At 44.6% G+C, this 24,779-nt stretch overlaps 1 protein-coding gene across 2 annotated transcripts in view; it reads right to left on the reverse strand.

The window, feature by feature from the left end:
• Positions 1–8,611: 8,611 nt before the first annotated feature.
• Positions 8,612–24,779, reverse strand: part of LOC137355789 (intercellular adhesion molecule 5-like) — a 41,246-nt gene continuing 25,078 nt past the window's right edge. The window contains exons 3-8 of one of the 2 annotated variants that reach the window (XM_068021300.1): positions 20,048–20,362; positions 18,564–18,857; positions 17,641–17,922; positions 11,652–11,897; positions 10,981–11,262; positions 8,612–9,277 (exon numbers count right to left, since the gene is read on the reverse strand). In XM_068021300.1, coding sequence (XP_067877401.1) covers positions 9,081–9,277; positions 10,981–11,262; positions 11,652–11,897; positions 17,641–17,922; positions 18,564–18,857; positions 20,048–20,362 — 1,616 coding nt within the window. In that variant the 3' untranslated portion in view covers positions 8,612–9,080. The remainder of the gene's footprint in view (positions 9,278–10,980; positions 11,263–11,651; positions 11,898–17,640; positions 17,923–18,563; positions 18,858–20,047; positions 20,363–24,779) is intronic. The other variant, XM_068021301.1, reaches the window with a different exon arrangement.

Consider the following 24,779-nt stretch of genomic DNA (forward strand, 5'->3'; position numbering starts at 1 on the left):
TCCAGGGATACCTTCACAGGAATAAGCTGCTACTAGTGCAGAGCCACCTTAGTCCCATGAGGTTTCTGTAGCAAAGGAGCAGTCAACCACCTCTTGTGATACTGGACATCAAGTTGCAACTTGAAGAAGCACTGGAAGTTGAGAAATAAAAGCACCTTTAGGCACCAGGGGAAGTATGGTGTCAGGGACAAGTAGGTTGGCTCATGTTCACTTTGGAGGTTCTTTTTAATTAAAAGGAGAATATTCATTCTGTTGTACTCACTTATTCATGGACATTAAATACAGGATAAAAACTAGATAAATATAACCCGGTCAATTTCATTGCTATCAGCCAATTCCCAATCAATCAAGGAGGCAGCAATAGCGCCATCAAGTGACACCTTTAACTTTCAGTTCGGGTTCCTCTAGAACCATTTAGCTTCTAATCAGATATCACAGACTTGATCATGACCATGCAAGAGCTGAATCCCAGGGGAGAGGTGAGTAGCTGCCCCCAATATCAAGGCAGCATTTCACTGAGCATAGCAACAAAGAGCTTGAGCAAAACTGAACTCAGTGGGAGTTAGAGGCAAAAGTCTCCAGTGACTGGAGTTATCCCTAACAGAAAGGAATGTGGTTGTATAAAAGCAAAACACTGCGGATGCTGGAAATCTGAAATAAAAACAAGAAATGCTGGAACCACTCAGCAGGTCTGGCAGCATCTGTGAAAAGAGAAGCAGAGTTAACGTTTCGGGTCAGTGACCCTTCTTTGGAACGTGGTTGTGGTTGTTGGATGCCAATCATCACCAGCCCCAAGTCATTCACTGCAAGTGTTCTTCATGGAAACATCCTCAGTACAATTATTTTCAACTACTTCATCAGTTACCTCCCTCAGTCATCAGGTCAGGACTGGGTCAGTTCATTGAGAATTCCACAATCTATAGCTCCATTCATAACCCCTTTGATATTGGGAACCCTATCCAGGTTCAGCTTCTGGCAGGCAATAACGTCCAGGCTTGGGCTGACAAGTGGCAGATAACATTCCTTCTCCAATTATACCAGGTAATGACCATCTTGAACAAGAGAAAGTCCATCCATTTCCTCTTGACCTTCAGTAGCACCAGCATCACCAGGAGCTTGACAGAGTAGACACTGAGGTTGTTTCCTATGGATGGGGAATCTAGAACACAGAGGCATGGGATAAAAGGGCCAATCATGAGGAGAAATTTCTTCACTCAAAGGGCTGTGAATCTTTGGAATTCTCTACCGCAGAGGGTTGTGGATGCTCCATTGTTGAATGCATTTAAGGCTGGGATAGATAGAGTTTTGGTCTCTCAGGGAATCAAGGGATATGGGGAGCGAGTGGGAAAGCAGATTTTAGGACAAGTATCAGCCGTGATCATAGTGAATGGCGGAGCAGGCTCGAGGGGCCGTATGGTCTTCTCCTGCTTCTATTTCTTATGTTCTTACATCCCCGCACCATCATCTTGAGGATCACCACTGACTGGAATCTGTAGAGAACCAGCCTTATGATCACCATGGTAGGGCAATCACTTCCTGATCCTTGAAAACCACCCCACCATCCAGAAAACGTATGGCAGGAGTGTGATTGTATGTTAACCACTCAGCTGGGTGGCTGCAGCTGGAATACTCAAGTAACTCGACACCATTCAGGATTGAGCAGTTCACTTGATTTGTGCCTGATTCAATATCCATCCTTCCACCACCGTCATACTGAGGTTGTCTTCTTCTTCTTTGGCCTCCTTGTCTCGAGAGACAATGGGTAAGCGCCTAGAGGTGGTCAGTGGTGTCAGTCGCTGTGAGGCAACTATGGAGTGACCTCTCCATGGCGCATGCCTGGGCGAATGTATGGAGGTTGAGAGTTGCCCAAGCGTCAAAACCCCCCTCTCGGCCTTTCTGGTGGGGTCCAAAGGAGTGCAGAGCACGACGTTTGGCACCGGTATGGCTGCAGGAACTGCCGGAAACATGCCAAAGGTGACACATGACCGCCTACGGGGTTCCACTCCGGATTTTCTGTTAGGGTTTACTCCCTTAGCCGTGGTCTCTCCCGAGACGCCCACAAGGCAGCTGTTCATTTGACAAATAAAACAAGTTAGGGTTATACCCTCATAACCAAAAAATACTTGCTGCAGTCAGGTGGGAGTTGAACAGTGCAAACCACCCTCACCAGGTGGCCGTAACCAATTGGGGGCTTGTCTGGGATCTGAACTGCCAGACAAACGGGAAATTTGGAAAACGGGAGGGAAAATTGACCTCTAAATTGTGGAAGGGTAAACAAACAGGTTTTCTTGTACTCTTCTGTTTTCCTCTACAGTGCTAGGAACAAAAGAAATGGCCACATTTAATGCTAAGGAGTTTGTGCAGCAGGGAGAGATATCCCATGATACAAACATACGAACACGAATTATGAGAAGTAGGCCATTCGACCCCTCTAGCCTGCTCCGCCTTTCAAGAAGATCATGGCTGATGTGTGTGTGTCTGGAATTCCACACTCCCATCTACCCACGATAACCTTTGATTCCCTTGCCTAACAAGAATCTATCTACCCCCACCTTAAAATTATTCAATGACCCTGCCTCCACCACCTTCTGAGGTAGAGTGCTCCAAAGTCGCACAACCCTCAGAGAAAAAATTTCTCCTCATCTCTGTCTTAAAAGGGCAATCCAAATTTTAAAATGGTGCCCCCTCGTTATGGACTCACCCACAAGAGGAAACATCCTTTCCACATCCACCTTGTCAAGACCATTCTTGATCTTATGTACTTCAATCAAGTCTCCACTCACTCTTCTAAACTCCAGTGAAAACAAGCCCAGTCTGTCCAACTTTTACTCAAAAGACAACCCGCTCATTCCAGGTATCAATCTAGTAAACCTCCTCTGAACCACCTCCAACGCATTCATATCCTTCCTTAAATAAGGTGACCAAAACTGCAGCAATGAATAAAGAAGGCTAATGGAATGCTATCCTTTATGATGAGAAGAATTGAAAATAAAAGTAAGGATGTTATGCTTCAGTTATACAGGGCATTGGTGAACAACAGGTATACCGTTTTGGATACTGTTGGGGGAGACGACTTACCAGGGGTAGGCAATGGGATACAGGTCTCTGGCGCAGAGTCTGTCCCTGTTGCTCAGAAGGGAAGGGGTAAGAGGAGCAGAGCATTATGTACCCTCTCCAAAGCCTCCACCGTCCTTCTGGTAGTGTAGTGACCAGAATTGCATGCAATATTCCAAGTGTGGCCTAACTAAGGTCCTGTACAGCTGCAGCATGACTTGCCAATTTTAAGACTCTGTGCCCCGACCGATGAAGGCAAGCATGCTGTATGCCGCCTTGACTACCTTATCCACCTGCGTTGCCACTTTCAGTGACCTGTGGACCTGTACGCCCAGATCTCTCTGCCTGTCAATACTCCGAAGGGTTCTGCCATTTACTGTATACTTCCCACCTGCATTCTTTCTTTCTTTGGCCTCCTTGTCTCGAGAGACAATGGGTAAGCGCCTAGAGGTGGTCACACCTGCATTAGACCTTCCAAAATGCATTACCTCACATTTGTCCGGATTAAACTCCATCTGTCATTTCTCCGCCCAAGTCTCCAACTGCTCTATATCCTGCTGTATCCTCTGACAATCCTCATCACTATCCGCAACTCCACCAACCTTTGTGTCATCCGCAAACTTACTAATCAGACCAGCTACATTTTCCTCCAAATCATTTATATATACTACAAAGCGCAAAGGTCCCAGCACTGATCCCTGAGGAACACCACTAGTCACATCCCTCCATTCAGAAAAGCACCCTTCCATTGCTACTCTCTGTGTTCTCTGACCGAGCCAGTTCTGTATCCATCTTGCCAGCTCATCTCTGAACCCATGTGACTTCACCTTTTGTACCAGTCTACCATGAGGGACCTTGTCAAAGGCTTTACTAAAGTCCATGTAGACAACATCCACTGCCCTTCCTTCATCAATCAACTTCGTCACTTCCTCAAAACACTAGATCAAGTTAGTGAGACACGACCTCCCCTTCGCAAAACCATGCTGCCTCTAGCTAATAAGTCCATTTGTTTCCAAATGGGAGTAAATCCTGTCCCGAAGAATCCTCTCTAATAATTTCCCTACCTCTGACTTAAGGCTCACCGGCCTATAATTTCCTGGATTATCCTTGCTACCCTTCTTAAACAAAGGAACAACATTGGCTATTCTCCAGTCCTCTGGGACCTCACCTGTAGCCAATGAGGATGCAAAGATTTCTGTCAAGGCCCCAGCAATTTCCTCCCTTGCCTCCCTCAGTATTCTGGGGTAGATCCCAGACTCATCATCCACCAAGTCCTCCTCTTTGGTGATGCAAAGTACTCATTTAGTACCTCGCCCATTTCCTCTGGCTCCACACATAGATTCCCTCCTCTGACCTTGAGTGGGCCAACCCTTTCCCTGGCTACCCTCTTGCTCTTTATATACATATAAAAAGCCTTGGGATTCTCCTTAATCCTGTTTGCCAATGACTTTTCATGACCCCTTTTAGCCCTCCTGACTCTTTGCTTAAGTTCCTTCCTACTTTCTTTATATTCCTCAAGGGCTTTGTCCGTTCCCAGCCTTCTAGCCCTTACGAATGCTTCCTTTTTCTTTTTGACGAGGCTCGCAATATCCCTCGTTATCCAAGGTTCCCGAAACTTGCCAAACTTAACCTTCTTCCTCACAGGAACATGCTGGTCCTGGATTCTAATCAACTGACGTTTGAAAGACTCCCACATGTCAGATGTTGATTTACCCTCAAACAGCCACCCCCAATCTAAATTCTTCAGTTCCTGCCTCTTAATGTTATAATTAGCCTTCCCCCAATTTAGTACGTTCACCCGAGGACTACTCTTATCTTTATCCACAAGTACCTTAAAACTTACGGAATTATGGTCACTGCTCCCGAAATGCTCCCCTACTGAGACTTCGACCACCTGGCCGGGCTCATTCCCCAATACCAGGTCCAGTCTGGCCCCTTCCCTAGTTGGACTATCTACATATTGTTTCAAGAAGCCCTCCTGGATGCTCCTTACAAATTCTGCCCCATCCAAGCCCCTAGCACTAAGTGAGTCCCAGTTAAGATAGGGGAAGTTAAAATCACCCACCACAACAACCCTGTTGCTTTTACATCTTTCCAAAATCTGTCTACATATCTGTTCCTCTATCTCCCGCTGGCTGTTGGGAGGCCTGTAGTAAACCCCCAACATCATGACTGCACCCTTCCTATTCCTGAGCTCTACCCATATTGCCTTGCTGCATGAGCCCTCCGAGGTGTCCTCCCGCAGTACTTCTTTGGCCTCCTTATCTCGATAGACAATGGATACGCGCCTGGAGGTGGTCAGTGGTTTGTGAAGCAGCACCTGGAGTGGCTATAAAGGCGAATTCTAGAGTGACAGGCTCTTCCACAGGTGCTGCAGAGAAATTTGTTTGTCGGGGCTGTTGCACAGTTGGCTCTCCCCTTGCGCCTCTGTCTTTTTCCTGCCAACTACTAAGTCTCCCGCAGTACAGCTGTGATATCCTCCTAAACCACTAATGTAGTATAGGTGATTTACAGGATGCACTGAAGCAACTCACCAGGATTGTTTTGTCAGTACCTCCCTCCCCCGTGACCTCTGTTATCCGGAGCAATTTCAAAGGAAAGAAGAGTGCATTGTTTTTGTTCAATCAATTATTCAATCATTATTGTCACAAAAGGGCAAAGAGGTCTGAAGTATTAGTATGTAACACTCTTGTTGGCTTTTTCAGTGAAGTAATCACTTGTCTCCATAACTGCTATCCTCATGAACGCCAATTCATCCAAAACCATACTGCCTGCATTCTATTCTGTACTAAGATGCCCTGAAATATCCTGAAATATTGCACCTGTCATTGCTGATTCCCCATCCCTTTTCACACTGATTTCAGTATCCTCACTGTCATTTACAAATCCTTTCTGGACCTCATCCAATCCTACATCTGTAGGCTCCTCACATCCTCTAACTTTGGTTGATCCCCAGACTCTATTCACCACTTGTGCTAAAGGTGGAATTCATTTTGACCCTTGCACTGTGGAATTTGCATCCTTGATATGCTGTTCCTCATCTTCAAAGTTTAATCAAAATTTATCTCTGTAACTATATTTTTCATTGCAGGAGCAAGAAAATTGAGAGGAGGCATAGTGTTTCTTTCTCCACTCCTTTTGTAAAGTGCTTTGGGACATTTTGCTACATTAAAGACACTGTGCAAGTCCCTGTTCTAATTAGATATTGTATTATAAAGAACATGGTTAGTAGGGGATGTTAGTAGCAGTAATCAGATGTGACATTGAGTATATGCGAAACATCATCTTGCTCTGTGCCCACTCCTGTCTACTGCCCAACAACCCAGTAGTCTCAATAGTCATACATAGCCTTGCATTTTTGTCTCCCACTTCTTTCTATTCTTCACCTTCAGCATTGGGGAAAAAAAACTGAGAACTGGCAGAAATATCTTTTGAGTCTCTTCAAAACCTGTAAGAATTATTGACCTATTCTGCCACTTCCTAGTCCCAGTGCTGGGCCTCCTCCCTGAACATATCCAAAGCTATTTCTGAAACTGTGCATTGTTATAATAATGAGCTGACCATGAGGAATTTTTGGATGATCTAGAACTAGGGATCACTGTTTAAAAATAAGGGGTCGCCCATTTAAGACAGAGGGTCATAAGTCTTTGGAAGTCTTTTCCTCAAAAGGTGGTGCAAGCAGAGTTTTTGAATATTTTTAAGGCAGAGGTAGATATATTCTTGATAAGCAATGGGGTGAAAGGCTATCAGGGGGTAGGCAGAAATGTGGAGTTGAGGTTACAATCAGATCAACCATGATCTTGTTGAATGGTGGAGCAGGCTCGTAGGGCTGAGTGGCCTACTCCTGCTACTATTTCGTATGTTCATATGTATGTTTGTAAAACTGACCTTCTGCTCTTTGAAAGAGCCAGTGCAGTCTAAATGGGCTAAACGGCCTCTTTCTGTGCTGTACTCACCTATGGATCATGCGACCTTTGTCCTCATTCCTAGCAGCCATTTGTAAAATATACATTATAAAACAATATTTATGCCATAACAGAAACATATTATTATAAACAACTGCCATTTATACAGCACCTATAATGAAGTAAAACTTCACATGGTTCTTCACAGGAGAGTTATCAAACAAAATTTGACACTGAGCCACATACTGAAGAACATAAGGAGAAATTAGAACAGAAAAGAAAGACTTGAATTTATATCGTGCCTTTCACGATCATAGGATGTCTCAAAATGCCAATAAAGTACATTTGAAGTTATGAAGTGTACTGTTATATTGTAGGAAATCCGGCAGCCAAATTGCACACAGCAAGCTTCCACAAATAGTAAGTAATAATGACCCAGATAATCTGTTTTTGTGATGTTGATTGAGGAATAAATATTGGCCAGGACTCTCCTGCTCTACTTTGAAATAGTGCCACCTGAGAGAACAGGCAGGGCTCGGCTTAATGTCTCATCCGAAAGACGCACCTCTGAAAATGCAGCACTCCCTCAGCACTGCAGTGGGATGTCAGCTTTGATTTTGGTGCTCAAGACCTGGAGTGTGACTTGAACCCACAACCTTCCGACTCAGAGGCAAAAGTGCTACTAACTATGTCCCAACTAACACAAGTGACGAAAAGCTTGGTCAAAGATGTAGCTTTTAAGGAGAGTCTCAAAGGAGGAGAGGCAGAGAGGTTTAAGGAGAGAATTCCAGAGCTTACAGCTTAGGCAGCTGAAAGCAGAGCTGCTAATGGTGGGGCAATGAAAATCAGGATGCAGAAGAGACCAGAACTGGAGGAGTGCAGAGTTCTTGGAGGGTTATAGGGGTGGGGGAGGTTACAAAGATAGAGAGGGGTGAGGCCATGGAGACATTTAAATACAAGGATGAAAATTTTAAAATTGACGTGTTGTCTCACAACTAGTCTTCATTTCGTCTGTTTGTAAAATATACAATACAGAAACAATATTTATGCCAGTAAAGCAAACAGAAAGACAGTTGTTTTCACAGAGCTGTTGTTACCAGTGCTGAACCCATCTAGATACCGAAGTTCAGGTGACGATTCAGTGCCAGTAGAAATCAAAATAAAATTTTAAACACACTGATTTGAAAACAGTTGAAAAATACTGAGTGTTGTCAGCAATGAGCTGTTCTTACAGTTAGTGCATTAATGACTGCGAGTGGACTTTAACATTGCAATCACTGGCGTTCCTCTGTAACAATATTAACAGCATCATTGGAATTTCTCCCCAAAATCAGGACATGCAATATCACTTTAATCCGTTAAACCTGTTTGTAATTGTCACTATCCCACCAGGTTATGGATATGGATTAAGTTTGGTTAAAGGAACATTTTCCTGGTATTCATTTCCATTGGGGATCTGTGGATTGTTGTTTGGATTTGCTTTGTATACTTTATATAATCCTCTTTTTTGGGCACTGGATATTTTGTACAAGGCAACGATTGCTGATATGATCAATGCTAACATGATTCCTGTGATCACCATTTCTGGTCTCCATGATTCACCTATGAAAACATTCAAGAAAACACTTACACAAATTATTGACAGTCCCAGGGCAATATATTTATTACAAAACTTCTTATCATCTCCAAGATCTGTGTTGTAAACAATGGGAATTTTTCATGGAATGTCGAGTGTGTTATATTCAGCTCTTCCCTCTTTGTCAAGTTGTGTTCTTCACCTCCTTTCATTCACCCCGTACCACAACCCAGTACTGATTATCATAAAGGATAGACAGCCTATTCCAGGTCCCTGTCTTTTCCCATTTACACCACTCCAAGGAATTGTATATACATGATGCAAATACATTTTTTTTTGTGGAACTTAGATGACTGAGTGTTGTCAGCAATGAGCTGTTCTTACAGTTAGTGCATTAATGACTGCGAGTGGACTTTATCATTGCAATCAGTGGCGTCCCTCAGTAACAATATTAACAGCATCGTTGGAATTTCTTCCCAAAATCAGGACATGTAATATCATTTTAATTGGTTAAACCTGTTTGTAATTGTCATTATCCCACCAGGTTATGGATCAAGTTTTTTCAAAGGGACATTTTCCTGGTATTCATTTCCATTGGGGATCTGTGGATTGTTGTTTGGTTTTGCTTTGTATACTTTATATAATCCTCTTTTATGGGCACTGGATATTTTGTACAAGGCAACAACTAATAGGATCATTGCTAATATTCCTGCGATCACCAAAAATAGTATCCATAGTTCACCTATGAAAACATACAAAAAAGTTACATAAATTATTGACAGTCCCAGGGCAATGTATTTATTACAAAACTCCTGATCATCTCTAAAATTTGTGTTATAAACAATGGGAATTTTTCATGGACTTCCAAATGTGTTACATTCAGCTCTTCCGTCTGATTTTCAAGTTGTGTTCTTCACCTCCTTTCATTGTCCCCATACCACAGCCCAGTCCTGATTATCATAGTGGATAGACTGCCTGTTCCCAGGTACCTGTCTTTTCCCATTTACACTACTCCAAGGAATTGTATATAGGTAATGGAGATCAATTTCTCTCTGTGGAACTTAGATTTTACTAAATCATAACTATAGAGTCCATCATCTTCCCTGGCATGGAGTGCACCAGTCAGTGTCGGGGAAGGGAAGAAGAGTTTATATTTAAGGCGGAGACCCTTTGTTAGAACAAAGAATGATGTGGGAACAGGAGAGAGGGGTATCTGTAACCCTGCTATTCGCCTCCTATTTCTCTTTTTGGAATTGACAACTGTGTTTTAGTTTAGTTTAGTTTAGTTTAGAGATACAGCACTGAAACAGGCCCTTCAGCCCACCGAGTCTGTGCCGCCCATCAACCACCCATTTATACTAACCCTATACTAATTCCATATACCACATCCCCACCTATCCCTATATTTCCCTACCACCTACCTATACTAGGGGCAATTTATAATGGCCAATTTACCTATCAACCTGCAAGTCTTTGGCATGTGGGAGGAAACCGGAGTACCCGGAGGAAACCCACGCAGACACAGGGAGAACTTGCAAACTCCACACAGGCAGTACCCAGAATTGAACCCGGGTCATTGGAGCTGTGAGGCTGCGGTGCTAACCACTGCGCCATTGTGCCGCCCACTGTGTTTTGCTAGGCTTTTCTATTTCAATTTCTTACCTGATCTGCAGGAGTTCCATTTTTTTACTCACTCCAATTTTCTCATTTTACCTCCTTACACACTCCATGTCCCTCTATTATCTTTCATTAATTTAATAAATCTTTCCATTTTCTGCTGCAAAGATCGCATGTCATCCAACAATTTCCTGTTTTTCTTTAAAGCCAAATTTCACTGATACTTCTTCTGTTTGTTTGTCCCTACACTTTGCTTCTAATTCTATTTGAAGATCTTGCTCATCTTCCATTTTTCAGCCAAAAACATTCACCGTCCATTCTTTGCACAGATTTGACTGACCTGCTCTGTTGCAGCCTCTCCTGGTTTAGTTTTACACTGTGATTGCCCCCCCTCACTATTAGAATTGAAGCCCAGCCATGTGATGCAGCTCACTGAGCTGCCAACACCCTGCACCATGACCGGCAGTGTGTGGATTCACAGCTGCAACTCCCCTGCTGTGGAGTTATTGCTCAGGCAGTCTGGGCAAACACAGAGCAGGAATAAAGTGCTTCTACACACAAAGAGAAACAAGTGGAAGGGAGTATCACTCTGGGCCATTCTTACTAATGTCCTAGAGGCCAGTTACAGAGCAGCATTGTGAGAGGCAGGCAGTAGTTTATCCATTTGTCCCATTACCAGCACGTGTGGAGTAGAACAGGAGTCTAAATAACTGAACTAAGTAAACCAAAATGGCACTCGGGATTTATTTGGGATAACAGAAATGCTGCTTCAATCCACAAAGGATTAATTATTTATTCTTTGCATTCTGACCAATATTACAAACTGACCTTTGATCCTGATGTCCACTTCCTTCTCATGAGTTCCATATTTATTGGTAACTGTACATTTATAAATGCCTTGATGTTCTGATGTTGCGTGGGAAATATGGAGGACTCCAAGAGGACCATCCTGAATGTTACTGTCATTACTGGGGGCTTCCCACTTTAATGTCGGCGTGGGGTTTCCACTGGAATTGCAGATAATTGTAACCTCATCACCTTCACTGAGGGTTACTGGAACCCCTGACATGGTTTGGTTATTTACTGATATGGTTGTATTTCGAGGTTTATCTGGAAAAGAGAAAAGGAAAAGATGAAAAGAGGCAGGAAAGGCATATCACAGGATCACTGACACAGCACCACATCAGTGCTTGGATTAGCTGCATTCCCAAACTTAGTCACATATTGTGCTCTCGTCCATCTTCAACAGCCAGTTCAGAACATCTGAATCCCTACAGTTGGATTGAAGTCCAGTGAGTGTTACTGCCTGGAATTTACTCCCACTCATCTGTCATTTTATAAAGCCAAAGTGAAATGCAGTTTCTTTGTGTAAATATAAACTCAACATAACAGCCACTCACTGGATCAGCTTGCCTAAGGATATCACACAAACACACTGTTCACAGCGCTCAGAACAAAGGAACATTCAAAGAGTAAACTTCCTGTAATCCATTACTCACACAGAATGACTGAATTTACAGAGGAGTTTCTGGATCCATACTCATTGGTAACTGTGCACGTGTACAGACCACTATGCCACATTTGAACTGATGGGATGTGGAGTATCTCTCTGCTGAGTATCTTCCCATCTTTGGTCCAGAACACCTGGGGAGCTGGGTTCCCTGCACCATGACATGTTAAATTCTGTGATTTCCCTTCAATCCAGTCTTCTTGTGCTTTAAAGATCTGTGCTTCCATTGGAGCATCTGTAAATTTCATTAGAATACAAAATTAAAACTTGAAATTGAATAACAAAGCTCAAATACTTTTCAGATCTTTCTGGTGATTTTATTTTGGTGCTCTCCAGATGTCAGTGCTCAGAATAAAACTGACTTCTATATGAAAACTCAGTGTCATGCTGGGCCCCCACCTGCCAAGAATGAGATACATCAGTTTTGTCATGAACATTGATTTTAAACTGTTACTGGAGTGAAGAAGACTTGTTAAGCAGATCAGCCATGGCTGGAAAATACATTTGCATATTAACAGATGGTGTTTGGAAGAACAAAGCAGCCATTCCCTGACATTCAACCCACAATGGAGTTTTGATCACCAGGTGAAGGTTGGCTGCTAAGATGACCGAATACATAAATGGACATGCTCAAACCAGCTAGTCACATGACTAACCTGCTGGGCAACCTGAGTTTTTTGAATTTGTACAAACATTTTCTGCTGAAAGCTGTTTGCTCCTGGACTGAGAAGATGCATCTCCTGTCTGCTCCCATCTCTTTCTCACAAGCCTCTGAAGACACATGAACCCCAAGAGAAAGAGAGAAAAGTCTCCTACAGCGAACAAGGTTTAAGAAGAATACTGGGCCCCGACAAAAACCAAGATCTACCTACAATCAAGGATTCTACAGTGAGCTCGAAGAACTGTAACAATAACTCTTCAGATATTGCCTCAAACCTTTCCACTTTATTTTTCTTCTGCTCTTTTCTGTCTCTATTTGCATGTGTGTAACGGGTATGCATGCTAGCATGGGGCATGGCATGTATCCGTAGGCGTTAACCGAATTAGAGTGTAAGTTTAATAAATTTCAAATTTTCTTCTTTAAACCGAAGAAAGTATGTTTGTGCTGGTTTCTTTGCCTTGTAATTGGAAAGTGGCGAACAAGGATTCAGTAAGGGGGAGCTAAAAACAGTGTGTTTAAAATTAAACCCTGTTACACAAGACCAGGTGAAGGCTGAAAGGGAACCCTAGACCTCTTTCTCACCTAGTCGTAACATCAGAGTCAGCATGAAACACTCCCAGGTCAAATAAAGCACAGGAGTAAAGGCAGAGTAATTGTCCCTGTACTCTGCAGCAAAAAGCAAAATTTTGAGTGCCACTTTTGAGAAATCTCCAAGTGATGTCTACTTTATCCTGTTTTTGAATAGCTGATTGAGCACCACTCTGAGAATAGAGAAGGGTGGTCTTTGGTTAAACGGTTCTAAGAGGAGTTTTACAGCTCTCTAGTTAGATGGACTTATTGAACTATTGTTGAAATCTTACAGTGCAATATTCGTAATTAATCGATTAATACAACGTGTTATATACAATACAAAAAAAAGATTAGTGAAGACAAATGTGGGTCCCTTACAGTCGTAAATGGGGGAATTTATAATGGGGAACAAAGAAATGGCAGACCAATTAAATACATACTTTGGTTCTGTTTTCACAAAGGAAGACACAAATTACCTGCCAGAAATGTTGGGGAACATAGGGTCTAGTGAGAAGGAGGAACTGTATGAAATCAGTATTAGCAGGGAAATGGAGTTAGGGAAATTGATGGGATTGAAGGCCAATAAATCCCCCTGGGCCTGATAATCTACATCCCAGTGTACTTAAGGAAGTGGAAATAGTAGATGCATTGCTGGTCATTTTTCAAAATTCTATAGACTCTGGAACAGTTCCAATGGATTGGAGGGTAGCTAATGTAACCCCACTATTTAAAAAAGGAGGTAGAGAGAAAACAGGGAATGACAGACCAGTTAGCCTGACATCAGTAGTGAGGAAAATTCTTGAGTCCATTACAAAAGATGCAATAGCAGAGCACTTGGAAAACAATGACAGGATCGGACAAAGTCAACATGGATTTACGAAACGGAAATCATGCTTGACAAATCTACTGGAATTTTTTGAGGATGTAACGAGCAGAATAGATAAGGGAGAACCAATGGATGTGGAGTATTTGGACTTTCAGAAGGCTTTCGATAAGGTCCCACATAAGTGATTAGTGTTAAAATTAAAGCACATGGGATTGGTGGTAAGGTACTGACACTGAGAGAGCTAGTTGGCAGACAGGAAACAAAGAGTAGGAATAAACGGGTCTTTTTCTGAGTGGCAGGCAGTGACTAGTGGGGTACCGCAGGGATCAGTGCTAGCCAGAATATATAATTAATGATATAGATGAGGGAATTAAATGTAATATATCCAAGTTTGCAGATGACACAAAGCTGGGTGGGAGTGTGAGCTGTGAGGAGGATGCAGAGAAGCTCCAGTGTGATTTGGACAGGTTGAGTGAGTGGGCAAATACATGGCAGATGCAGTATAATGTGGATAAATGTGAGGTTATCCACTTTGGCGGCAAAAACAGAAAGACAGATTATCTGAACAGCGACTGATTGGGAAAGGGGGAGGTGCAGAGAGACCTGGGTGTCCTTCTGCATCATCACGGAAAGTAAGCATGCAGGTGCAGCAGGCAGTTAAGAAGGCAAATGGTATGTTGGCCTTCATAGCGAGAGGATTCAAGTACAGGAGCAAGGATGACTTGCTGCAATTATACAGGGCCTTGGTGAGACCACACCTGAAATATTGTGTGCAGTTCTGATCTCCTTATCTGAGGAAGGATGTTCTTGGTATGGAGGGAGTGCAGTGAAGGTTCACCAGACTGATTTCTGGCAGGACTGACGTATGAAGAGAGATTGGGTCGATTAGGCTTGTATTCACTAGAGTTTAGAAGAATGAGAGGGGATCTCATAGAAACCTACAAATTTCTAACAAGACTGGAGAGACTAAATGCAGGAAGGATGTTCCCGATGGCGGTAGAGTCCAGGACCAGGGGGTCACGGTCTAAGGATAAGGTGCAAGCCATTTAGGACTGAGATGAGGAGGGATTTCTTCACCCAGAGTGGTGAACCTGTGGAATTCTCTAGCACAGAAAGCAGTTGAGGCCAAGTCATTAAATATATTCAAGAAAGAGTTAGATATAATTCTTAGGGCTAAAGGGATCAAGGGATACGGGGAGAAAGCGGGGACAGGGTACTGAGTTTGGATGATCAGCCATGATCGAATGGCCTTTTCCTGCTGCTATTTTTCTATGTTTCTATGTTTGACATTTCTATGCTATTTTATCAAAAGTGTTAACCTGTTTAAATAAAGATGATGCAATTGTTTTCTAAATAAACAATCGAATGACCACTGCAAACAATAAACATATCAATACAATATATTTATCTGTTATATTTTTAAATCACGGAGTCACAGCATTCTATTTGAAAATACCTTCAAGACTCATGTGTCAAACTCTGGTAATGGGAAATCCCATCGGAAGACTGTCAACAGTTACCTACTGTACCAGTCATGCCTGTATTCGTCACTTTGATTGATATTTATAACGCTGAAAGACCTGCCATGCATTGTTAGTGCCAGCCCAGTAGTGAAACTATTTACATCTTTGAAGTCAGTTGTGTGCAAGCATGTGGCTCCATTACAGATCCACTGGGTGGCAATGTAGAATAAATATATTAAAAAGCCTCTCACTGCATTCAGATAGCAGCCTTTTTAAACCTCCATGCGCTGAGGCCTTTCCCCCAAAGTTTCCACCTGAACAAAATGGTGCCTCCTTCAGATATTGCATCAGATTCCAAATCCTCAATATTCCCGGACAGAAAATGGGAACCAAGAATCCACAAAGCATAGAAATGTTCCAGAAATTGAACTCGACTGACCACCTAAATACTGTGGCTACAAGAGCAGGTCAGAGGCTGGGAATTCTGTGGCGAGTAACTCACCTCCTGTCTCCCCAAAGCCTGTCCATCATCTACAAGGCACATGTCAGGAGTGTGATTGAATACCCTCCACTTGCCTGGATGGGTGCAGCTCCAACAACACTCAAGAAGCTCGACACCATCCAGGACAAAGCAGCTGGCTTGATTGGCACTCCATCTATCACCTTCAACATTCACTCCCTTCACCACCGACACACAGTGCCTGCACTGCAGCAACGCACCAAGGCTCCTTAGACAGCACCTTCCAAACCCGCGACCTCTACCAACTAGAAGGACAAGGGCAGCAGATGCATGGGAGCACCACCAGCTGCAAGTTCCCCTCCAAGTTACACACCATCCTGACTTGGAACTATATTGCCGTTCCTTCACTGTCGCTGGGTCAAATTCCTGGAACTCCCTTCCTAAAAGCAGTGTGGGTTTACCTACCCCACATGGACTGCAGTGGTTCAAGAAGACAGCTCACCACCACCTTCTCAAGGGCAATTAGGGATGGGCAATAAATGCTGGCCTAGCCAGAGATGCCCACAACCCATGAATGAATAAAAAAAGTCAAATTACACAAGAATGCTGAAGAAACAAACAACAGCAGTTACAACAGGTGGGTGGGCTAGATGAACCACTAATTTTTTTCTCCAGTGCGTTACATTCTCTGCTTCAATGGCCAGAATTTTACGGTGGATGGACGGATGCTGGAGTCCGACGTGAAAGTCGGTGTTGAACCACCTCCGTCTAGCCAGGGGATCCGTCCCGTATTTTATGGGTCCCCAGGCTTCAATTGTCCTGAGGTGGGACATCCCCCCAACTTGAGGGAGGAGGTCCCGCCTCAGTCAGCTGCTGGTCATTCAGCGGGCCGGCAGCTCTTAGTTCCAGCAGCGCAACCAGGAGCGTTGGCCACTGCTGGGACTGCAGCCCAGCCGACACCATGGATCGAGGAGGGAAGGTAAGTAGGGGCATGCCTCACCAGAGGGATCGGTCTGGTGAGGCTGGAGTGGTCGTTTGGGGGGCGGGGGTTGTCTTGGGTCCCGTGGATGGGTTGGGAGGTGGGGGCGGCCCTCAATCTGGCCCAACTGCCATGCCCCCCTACCGGGGCGCAGAAAGGACAGCAGCTATCGCTGGGTGGCCTCTCACTTCCCCAGCACACCCACTTGCCATGGGTAAAATACCCGTGGAGTCAGGCGAGGGTCCTTAAGTGGCCACTTAAGGGTCCTGATTGGCCTCGGGTGGACGGGTCGTTTCCCAACCCCCGCCCGACGCCATGAACATGTCTGGAGGCGGAAGTGGGGCAGGTAGGCCTCCAGGAGCCTGCTGCTCAATTTTACGTTGCTCCACACCACCATCCGACCCGCTGGGGCGGCGTAAAATTCCGGCCTATGTTTTCTTTTTTTCCATCACAATATCGTTTCAGACAAAATAGGATCATTTCTCCCCAGAGTATTTCTGCATGAGTGTTGGACAATTATATCAGTCTTTCTGCAGTATTCATGAGCTAGATGTTCTCTTTTCATTCTTCACAACTGTTGCTCTGTTGAACATGCTATTTTAGCGTTCTTCATCTCCCATTTAATAGATCCTATTCATATCCCTCATGTTACAACAGCCCAGTGTGGCTCAGCTTCCAATTGCTCCTCGCTTGTCCATGTGGAAGTGTCTGGCCTTCACTTAGCATCTCACCCAATGGTCTGGTCAGGACATGTATCTTGTTATATGGGGGACTCAGGCCACATACTCACATGATTGCACTCTGTGGTCAGTAATGGACAGTGTCCCCACACAGCCCCGTCCTGTGTTCTGCATTCTGATCAAGCTTGGAAATAAAAAGAGCCACTGAAAATCAGGATAAATGTGAGACCAATTCTGTTTTTTTTCAGGACTAAGAGAAGGGTCAGTATGAGTTTCATTGGTCTCCATTTGAAATAAAAAACCTCACTAACTATTTGTAACCAAAATGATGCAACTTACACAAGACGTGGAGGGTGTCAACCTGTTGTTTAACATGGCTTGTTGACGGATCTTGAAGTTTCAGTTCAGCCTCGCAGGTGTACTGCTGTCCATCCAGCTTTGCTTCTGCATCCACAGTATAGTAGATACTGAGCCCAGTACTACTTGATTCATTCACTAATATGTCATTTCTGTTCTTCAGACTGAGTTGAAGTTCCCCTGAGACATTAAACACACTGCAGGTAATATTAACTGGGTTTCCTTCAGGGCTGATTGGTACTTGGATTTCAGGGTCAGGAAAAACTGTAAAAATAATAGAGAAAAGTTGTTAGAAACACTCCCAAGCTTATCTTACAGCTGCTCAGTGTGAAAATTCATCCTGGAGACTTGATCTGTTGTGCTGTTTTATCATTGATCCATATTACATGCCTGTGCCACACAGACACATCCAGCTACTGCACTAAGGCTGGGTAGAGAACTTTAATCACTTTCAATCAATGACCATCTGATACATGATTTTGTAAGTGGAACCGGATTTAAAAAAAAATCTGAGATCATACCCTATCTTCACGAAATGTACTCACTCATCACTGAGCACAACTCATTTATCTCATTACATGATTGTTCCTTTGTCAAGATGAGACATAATATTGTGTTTACAATCCAAATCCAGTCACTTGTTTCAACACTCGCTTTTAATCAGGGAATATCGAGTGCGACTAACACTTTCTCATGATCTTGGAATACCAAGTGTTTCTAAGACATCTTAAGCTGCTTCTCTTTGAGTATCTGTGAATATGCAAATATTTGAATAAACTTCCTAACTTGTCACTCAACGGAAGGGATTTTATTGTTTAAAGTAAACCTGACATGCTGCAATTTTGACTATCATGAACTATCAGAATGCTATCAAATCATAATGCCTCCACAACCAGAATCCTTACCAAACACCTCAATGAAGACGCTATCATTCTTTGGTGGAACTGATGGATATTCCTCAAAATCTGCTGTACAGACGACTTCCATCAGACCAGCCACCTGTGGTTTCCATGTCGTTGTTGTTCGGACAGTATTAGAATTTGGCCTTGTTGTAACTGAATTCAGTTCTTTACCATCCTGAAACCACCTGACTCTCATCTTCTCAGCAGGATAGACATTTGGGACCTCACATGTTAACGTGGCCTCTTGCTTCATTTCTATGGGCCTCTTGTCAAGGATTCGAGGTGGATCCAGAAAAGCTGCAACACAGACAAGGAATTCACTTCATTTTGATTTGCTGTGCTGTGATTCAGTTGCTATTGGACAGAGTGGAAAACTGACCAGTACTGGTATTCCCCAATACACACATCCCAGGAGTCTATCACACTGTTCACTGAGAGAAAACTGGAGCCATCATCAGGAGATCACATACTTTATTTTTTAAATTAATTCTTCCTACTCTTCAGGCAGCCCTAGTATCTAAATCTGCTACTTTTGTGCCAGCCACTATGAGTGGTACAGTCTGATGCATTCACTGATTAACCTTTATTGTGATCTTTACTTGTATCTGCTACAACATCCCAGTTGAGGCTCAGACCTCAGTGTGGGTGACTCTGGGTGTAAATCTTTCAAGCTTTTTTGCTGCTCCTGCATGGTGAGATTGACTGATCTGCTCCTTGACCATCACCTCTACTGACCACTATGAGGTGTGCAAAGCTGTCACATGAGTTTCCTTCAGACATTCCCGTCACTATTAGGAAGCATCTGGCTGCCATCTGGCAAAAGCAAGAGAGTGATAATATCAACATGTGGGCCATCCTGGAGATAAACATACTTTGCACCAATTTGTTTGTTGCAGAAGAGTAATCAAGCACAGGGAAAAGCCATTTGGCCCAGAAAGCTCATTTTACTAATGGCTTATCTCTGCGAGCCTAGTATTCAAGCATTGCCTGAAAGATTATTGAGTAAAAGATACCTACTATTATCTTCTTATTCGATTAATATTGGCTTATCTATAGCATTTAATATTTTATACACCTTCCTGAGAGTGTCCTTTAGCCTTCCTCTTGCTACACTGCAGAGCTCATCTTCATACCAGGAATCAGGTTAGGGCCCTTGGATGTCTTTTTGGAGTCAAGTTAATAAGATCTTAGGTTGGTAGAAAAGGTCTTGCAAAATCTTTCTTGACCCATTCAAACTAAGCTTTGCGCACACCCAAGCTGGCTAAAAGATTTGCAGTAATTTACCGCTACACTTTGGGCAATTGAGAAAACTGCATATTTGAGGTGGGTCCAAGATGAACAATTCTTATCCAACACATTTTGTGGTATGGATAAAACAGGAGCTAATGAGATCATCACTGCATTGCTTCCCACTGTTTATTCTCTACAAATTATCGATATTTAACCATTCTCAAAAAGAGAACATTTCTTGTTCAAGTGGAACTTACAGTAAGTTTGCAGAGTCACAGAGGAGTTTGTGATTGGTTTTGTGGTGTTTGAGCCCAAGTCCACCTCTGCCAAGCAGGTGTACTCCTGTCCATCATCTGACATACTTGCAGTGAATTGGAAGATGTTCCTCAATCTTTTATCTTCATCCGGGAAACCTTCTTCTCCTGTGAAATTCCTCTGAACAATCTCACTCCCTCTCAGCCATGTGAGTTTGAGTTTATTGTTTGGATAGACCCTCGGACCAATACACTCCAGACTATATGTCTTGTTAACTTCCAGCACTTCAGGAGGTGATGTAATGTTTAACTCTCGATCTGTTAAAGGAGAATCAGTTAACATAATTCACTGAAATAATGTATCTGGGCACCCTCTGCTCCATCACACATGCATCTGAGTGAATATGTGCAACATGACTTTATCCCAACCACAAATACCATGTTCAATCTCCCCCATTAAAGATTAGCACATTGATCTCTCTTCACTCTGCATTATACCATCATCAGAAATAATTAAGTCATTAACTGACAGCAATAACTACACAAAGTTGTATTTTCAGGCAAGAAGTTTTCCTAAAGTGGAATACTGAAACAATTGGCATCTACATAGAATCTGATCCCCAACTGAACACACCTTGAATTAAAATAAACTGACAAAGCTATATTTGTTCCAAATACTGAACTGAATGCATGCAAATTATAAGCTGAAGCTTAATTATTGCATTGTTTAAACATTTAAAATAGTCTAACTGTAAATTAACTAGTCATTTGGTAGTACAGAACTTGAGTATTGCTGAGAATAGAGATATTTTGTCGAAGCTTTTCGTCTTGCACTCATCAGGACAAATCACAGGAATACCAATGTAAGGGAAGCAACAAATTTATACTGTATGAGAAGAGAGTGCTGATTGGTTGGGAAGTGGACTCTGACTGGTAGAGGCGTTGCCATGGAGAATGCACCAGTTTATGGTGACAGATAACTACCAAGCTTTGTTTGAAATTTCAACCAGGCAGCTTGACTCTGATTGGTCAAAGCATTGCCCTATGGAATGAACCAGCAAATGGCTGTCACTTATTTTGTTTAGGTGAAACAGGCATAATGTGTGTACATGTTCTTTCTGTCTGCAAAGAACAGGGCCCTGTGTATTAATATACAAAGTGATTCCTGACAATGCAGCCGGCCATTGATGTCATCAGGCTGCGCCAAGGTGCGCACATGCACAGACCGGTTCCTGCTCTCTGTGCATGCGCTGCGTTCCGACTTGCCAGGACTGGTTAGCGCATGCGCCGATGATGTCATCGCGTGATGTGTGCATCTTCGGGCAATGCGCCTGGTCGGCCTCTGCGCACACGCTTTATGCATACAGCAATGCAACGCCAACGGGTATTCACCCATGCGTCAAGCTCCGCTCACCCCACCCTCGTTGCTCTCTCCGGCCGCTCCGCTCCCCCACTCGCTGCTCTCTCTGGCCGCTCTGCTCCCCCATTCGCTGCTCTCTCCGGCCACTCTGCTCCCCCCCTCGCTGCTCTCTCTGGCCGCTCCGCTCCCCCACTTGCTGCTCTCTCTGGCCGCTCCGCTCCCCCCCTCGCTGCTCTCTCTGGCCGCTCCCCACCCCCCTCGCTGCTCTCTCCGGCCGCTCCGCTCTTCCGGCTGCTCTGCTCCCCGCCTCGCTGCTCTTTTGGCTGCTCCACTCCCCCCCTCGCTGCTCTTTCGGCCGCTCCGCTCCCCGCCTCACTGGTTTCTCCGGCCGCTCCGCTCTTCCGGCTGCTCCGCTCCCCCCCTCGCTGCTCTTTCGGCTGCTCTGCTCCCCCCCTCGCTGCTCTCTCCGGCCGCTCTGCTCCCCCGCCTCACTGCTCTCTCCAGCTGCTCCGCTTTTTCAGCTGCTCTGCTCCCCCCCTCGCTGCTCTCTCCGACCGCGCCGCACCCCCCCCTCGCTGCTCTCTCGGCCGCTCTCCTCCCCCCACTCACTGCTCTCTCCGACCGCGCCGCTCCCCCCCTGGCGGCTCTCTCAGCTGCTCCGCTCCCCCCCTCGCTGCTCTCTCGGCTGCTCTCCTCCCCCCCTCACTGCTCTCTCCGACCGCGCCGCTCCCCCCCCTGGCGGCTCTCTCAGCTGCTCCGTTCCCCCCCCTCGCTTCTCTCTCGGCCGCTCTGCTCCCCCCTCGCTGTTCTGTCCGGCCGCACCGCTCTTTCGGCCACTCCGCTCCCCGCCTCACTGCTCTCTCCGGCCGCTCCGCTCTTTCAGCTGCTCCGCCACCCCCCCTCCTCGCTGCTCTCTCCGACCGCGCCGCTCCCCCCCTCGCTGCTCTCTGGCCGCCCCGCTCTTTCCGGCCGCTCCAATCCCCCCCTCCCCCCCCCCCATCCCCGGCCCGCTCCGCTCCCCCGACCCCGACCTGGGCCCGCTCCGCTCCCCTTCCACCCCATATCCCCGGCCCGTTCCGCTCCGCTCCGCTCCCCCCGTCCCGCTCCCCCACTGTCTCCCTCCCGCCATTGTGTGCTACCATGTGTTTAGGTTAGGTTATCTTCGTGTGATTATTTGAGCAGCACCATCTTTAGTCCTGGCAGCTGCCTGAAGTCGCAGACTGTAACGTTTTCGTGACATGTGCCACTGCAGCGCCACCTCGTGGTAGCATTGTCAGCAAATGCAGCCATTAATATATATAGCTTCCAGTATGCACAAATGCACCCACACTGCGAGCCCGACTGACAATCTTAAATTGGTTGAAAGCATAATTCTTAGCACACTGAGGATCATATAGCAAATGTTGTCCAATCGTGGAATCACAGCTAATGTTGGACACTGTGTTTTGAGTTTTGCAAGCACAGGCTGGTCAGGTACAGCCTGTACCTTGCCCGTTGCAAACAGCGAAGGGATATAGAGTCTATATAGAGATACAGCACCGAAACAGGCCCTTCGGCCCACCCAGTCCGCCATGACCATCAACCACCCATGTTGTTTGATCTACGCTGACTATCCCTGATTAATCCGTGCCTTTCTAAGTGACAGTTTATCCTATCCTATCTCTCAGAATTGATTCTAATAATTTGCCCACCACTGAGGTCAAACTGACCAGCCTATAATTATTTGGCCTATCCTTCACACTCTTTTTAAGCAATGGCACAATGTTCGTAGACTGCCTGTATCGAGTGAGGATTTGAAAATGATCCTCAGAGCATCCACAATTTTCTCCCTGGTTTCCTTTAACAGCCTGGGATAAAATCTATCCAGCCCTGGTGAGTTATTCACTTTCAAGGACGTCAGACCTTCTAGTACTTCGTCTCTCATTATGCTTATCGTATCTAATATTTCACACTTCTCTTTGACTACAATGTCTGCATCATCCCTCTCCTTTGTGAAGACAGGGACAAAGTACTCATTAAGAACCCTGCCCACATCTTCTGCATCCATGCATAAGTTGCCTTGTACATCTCCGATAGGCCTTACCCTTTCCCTAGTTATCCTCTTAATGTACTGATAAAATATCTTTGGGGTTTCCTTGATTTTGCCTGCCAATATTTCTTCATGTCTTGTCTTTGCTTTCCTAATTTCCTTTTTTACTTCATCTCTGCAATTTCTATACTTCTCTAGGCTTTCTAAAGTATAAGTTTTTTTGTGACTGTCGTAAGTTTTCTGTTTCTGCTTTATCTTACCCTGTATGCTTCTAAATAACCAAGTGGCTCTAGATTTGGCTGTATCACCCTTTTTCTTTGTGGGGACATGTCGACACTGTGCCTGTAGAATCTTGCTTTTGAATGCCTCCCACTGGTTTGCCACTGATTTTCCTTCAAGTAGCTGTATCCAATCTACTTTCGGCAGGTCACCTCTCAGCTTCGTAAAATTTGCCTTCCCTCAATTTAGAACTTTTATCTTTGTCCATTTCCATAATAATGCTGAATCTAACTGTATTATTGTCACTATCTCCAAAATAGTCTCCCACTGCCACTTCATCCACTTGCCCAGCTTCATTTCCTGAGACTAAATCTAGAATTGCACTCCCTCTTGTTGGGCTTGTTACATGCTGGCTAAAAAAGTTCTCTTGAACACAGTTCAAGAATTTTGTGTCCTCTGTGTCCTTCACACTGTTTGTAACCCAGTCGATATTAGAGTAGTTGAAATCCCCAACTACTATTGCCCTATTGTCTTTGCACTTAGAAATCTACATACATATTTGTCCTTCTCTCTCCCTTTCACTATTTGGGGTTCTATAGTACACTGCTAGTAGTGTGGCTGCCCCTTTTTTATTTCTGAGCTCAACCCATATGGCCTCATTTGATGATTCATTTAGCACATCATCCCTCCTCACAGTTGTAATTAATTCTTTAACCAATAATGCTACCCTGGTATACTCTGGGTGGGAAACTTCAATGTCCATCACCAAGAGTGGCTCGGTAGCACCACTACTGACAGAGCTGGCCGAGTCCTAAAGGACATAGCTGTTAGACTGGATCTGCGGCAGGTGGTGGGGGAACCAACACGAGGGAAAAACATACTTGACCTCGTCCTCACCAATCTGCCTGCCGCAGATGCTTCTGTCCATGACAGTATTGGTAGGAGTGACCACCGCACAGTCCTTGTGGAGACGAAGTGCCGCCTTCACATTGAGGATACCGTCCATCGTGTTGTGTGGCACTATCACCATGCTAAATGGGATAGATTTCGAACAGCTCTAGCAATGCAAAACTGGGCATCCATGAGGCGCTGTGGGCCATCAGCAGCAGAATTGTACTCAACCACAA

This window comes from Heterodontus francisci, chromosome 43 (genome assembly GCF_036365525.1).
Source record: "Heterodontus francisci isolate sHetFra1 chromosome 43, sHetFra1.hap1, whole genome shotgun sequence".
Lineage (NCBI taxonomy): Eukaryota > Metazoa > Chordata > Chondrichthyes > Heterodontiformes > Heterodontidae > Heterodontus > Heterodontus francisci.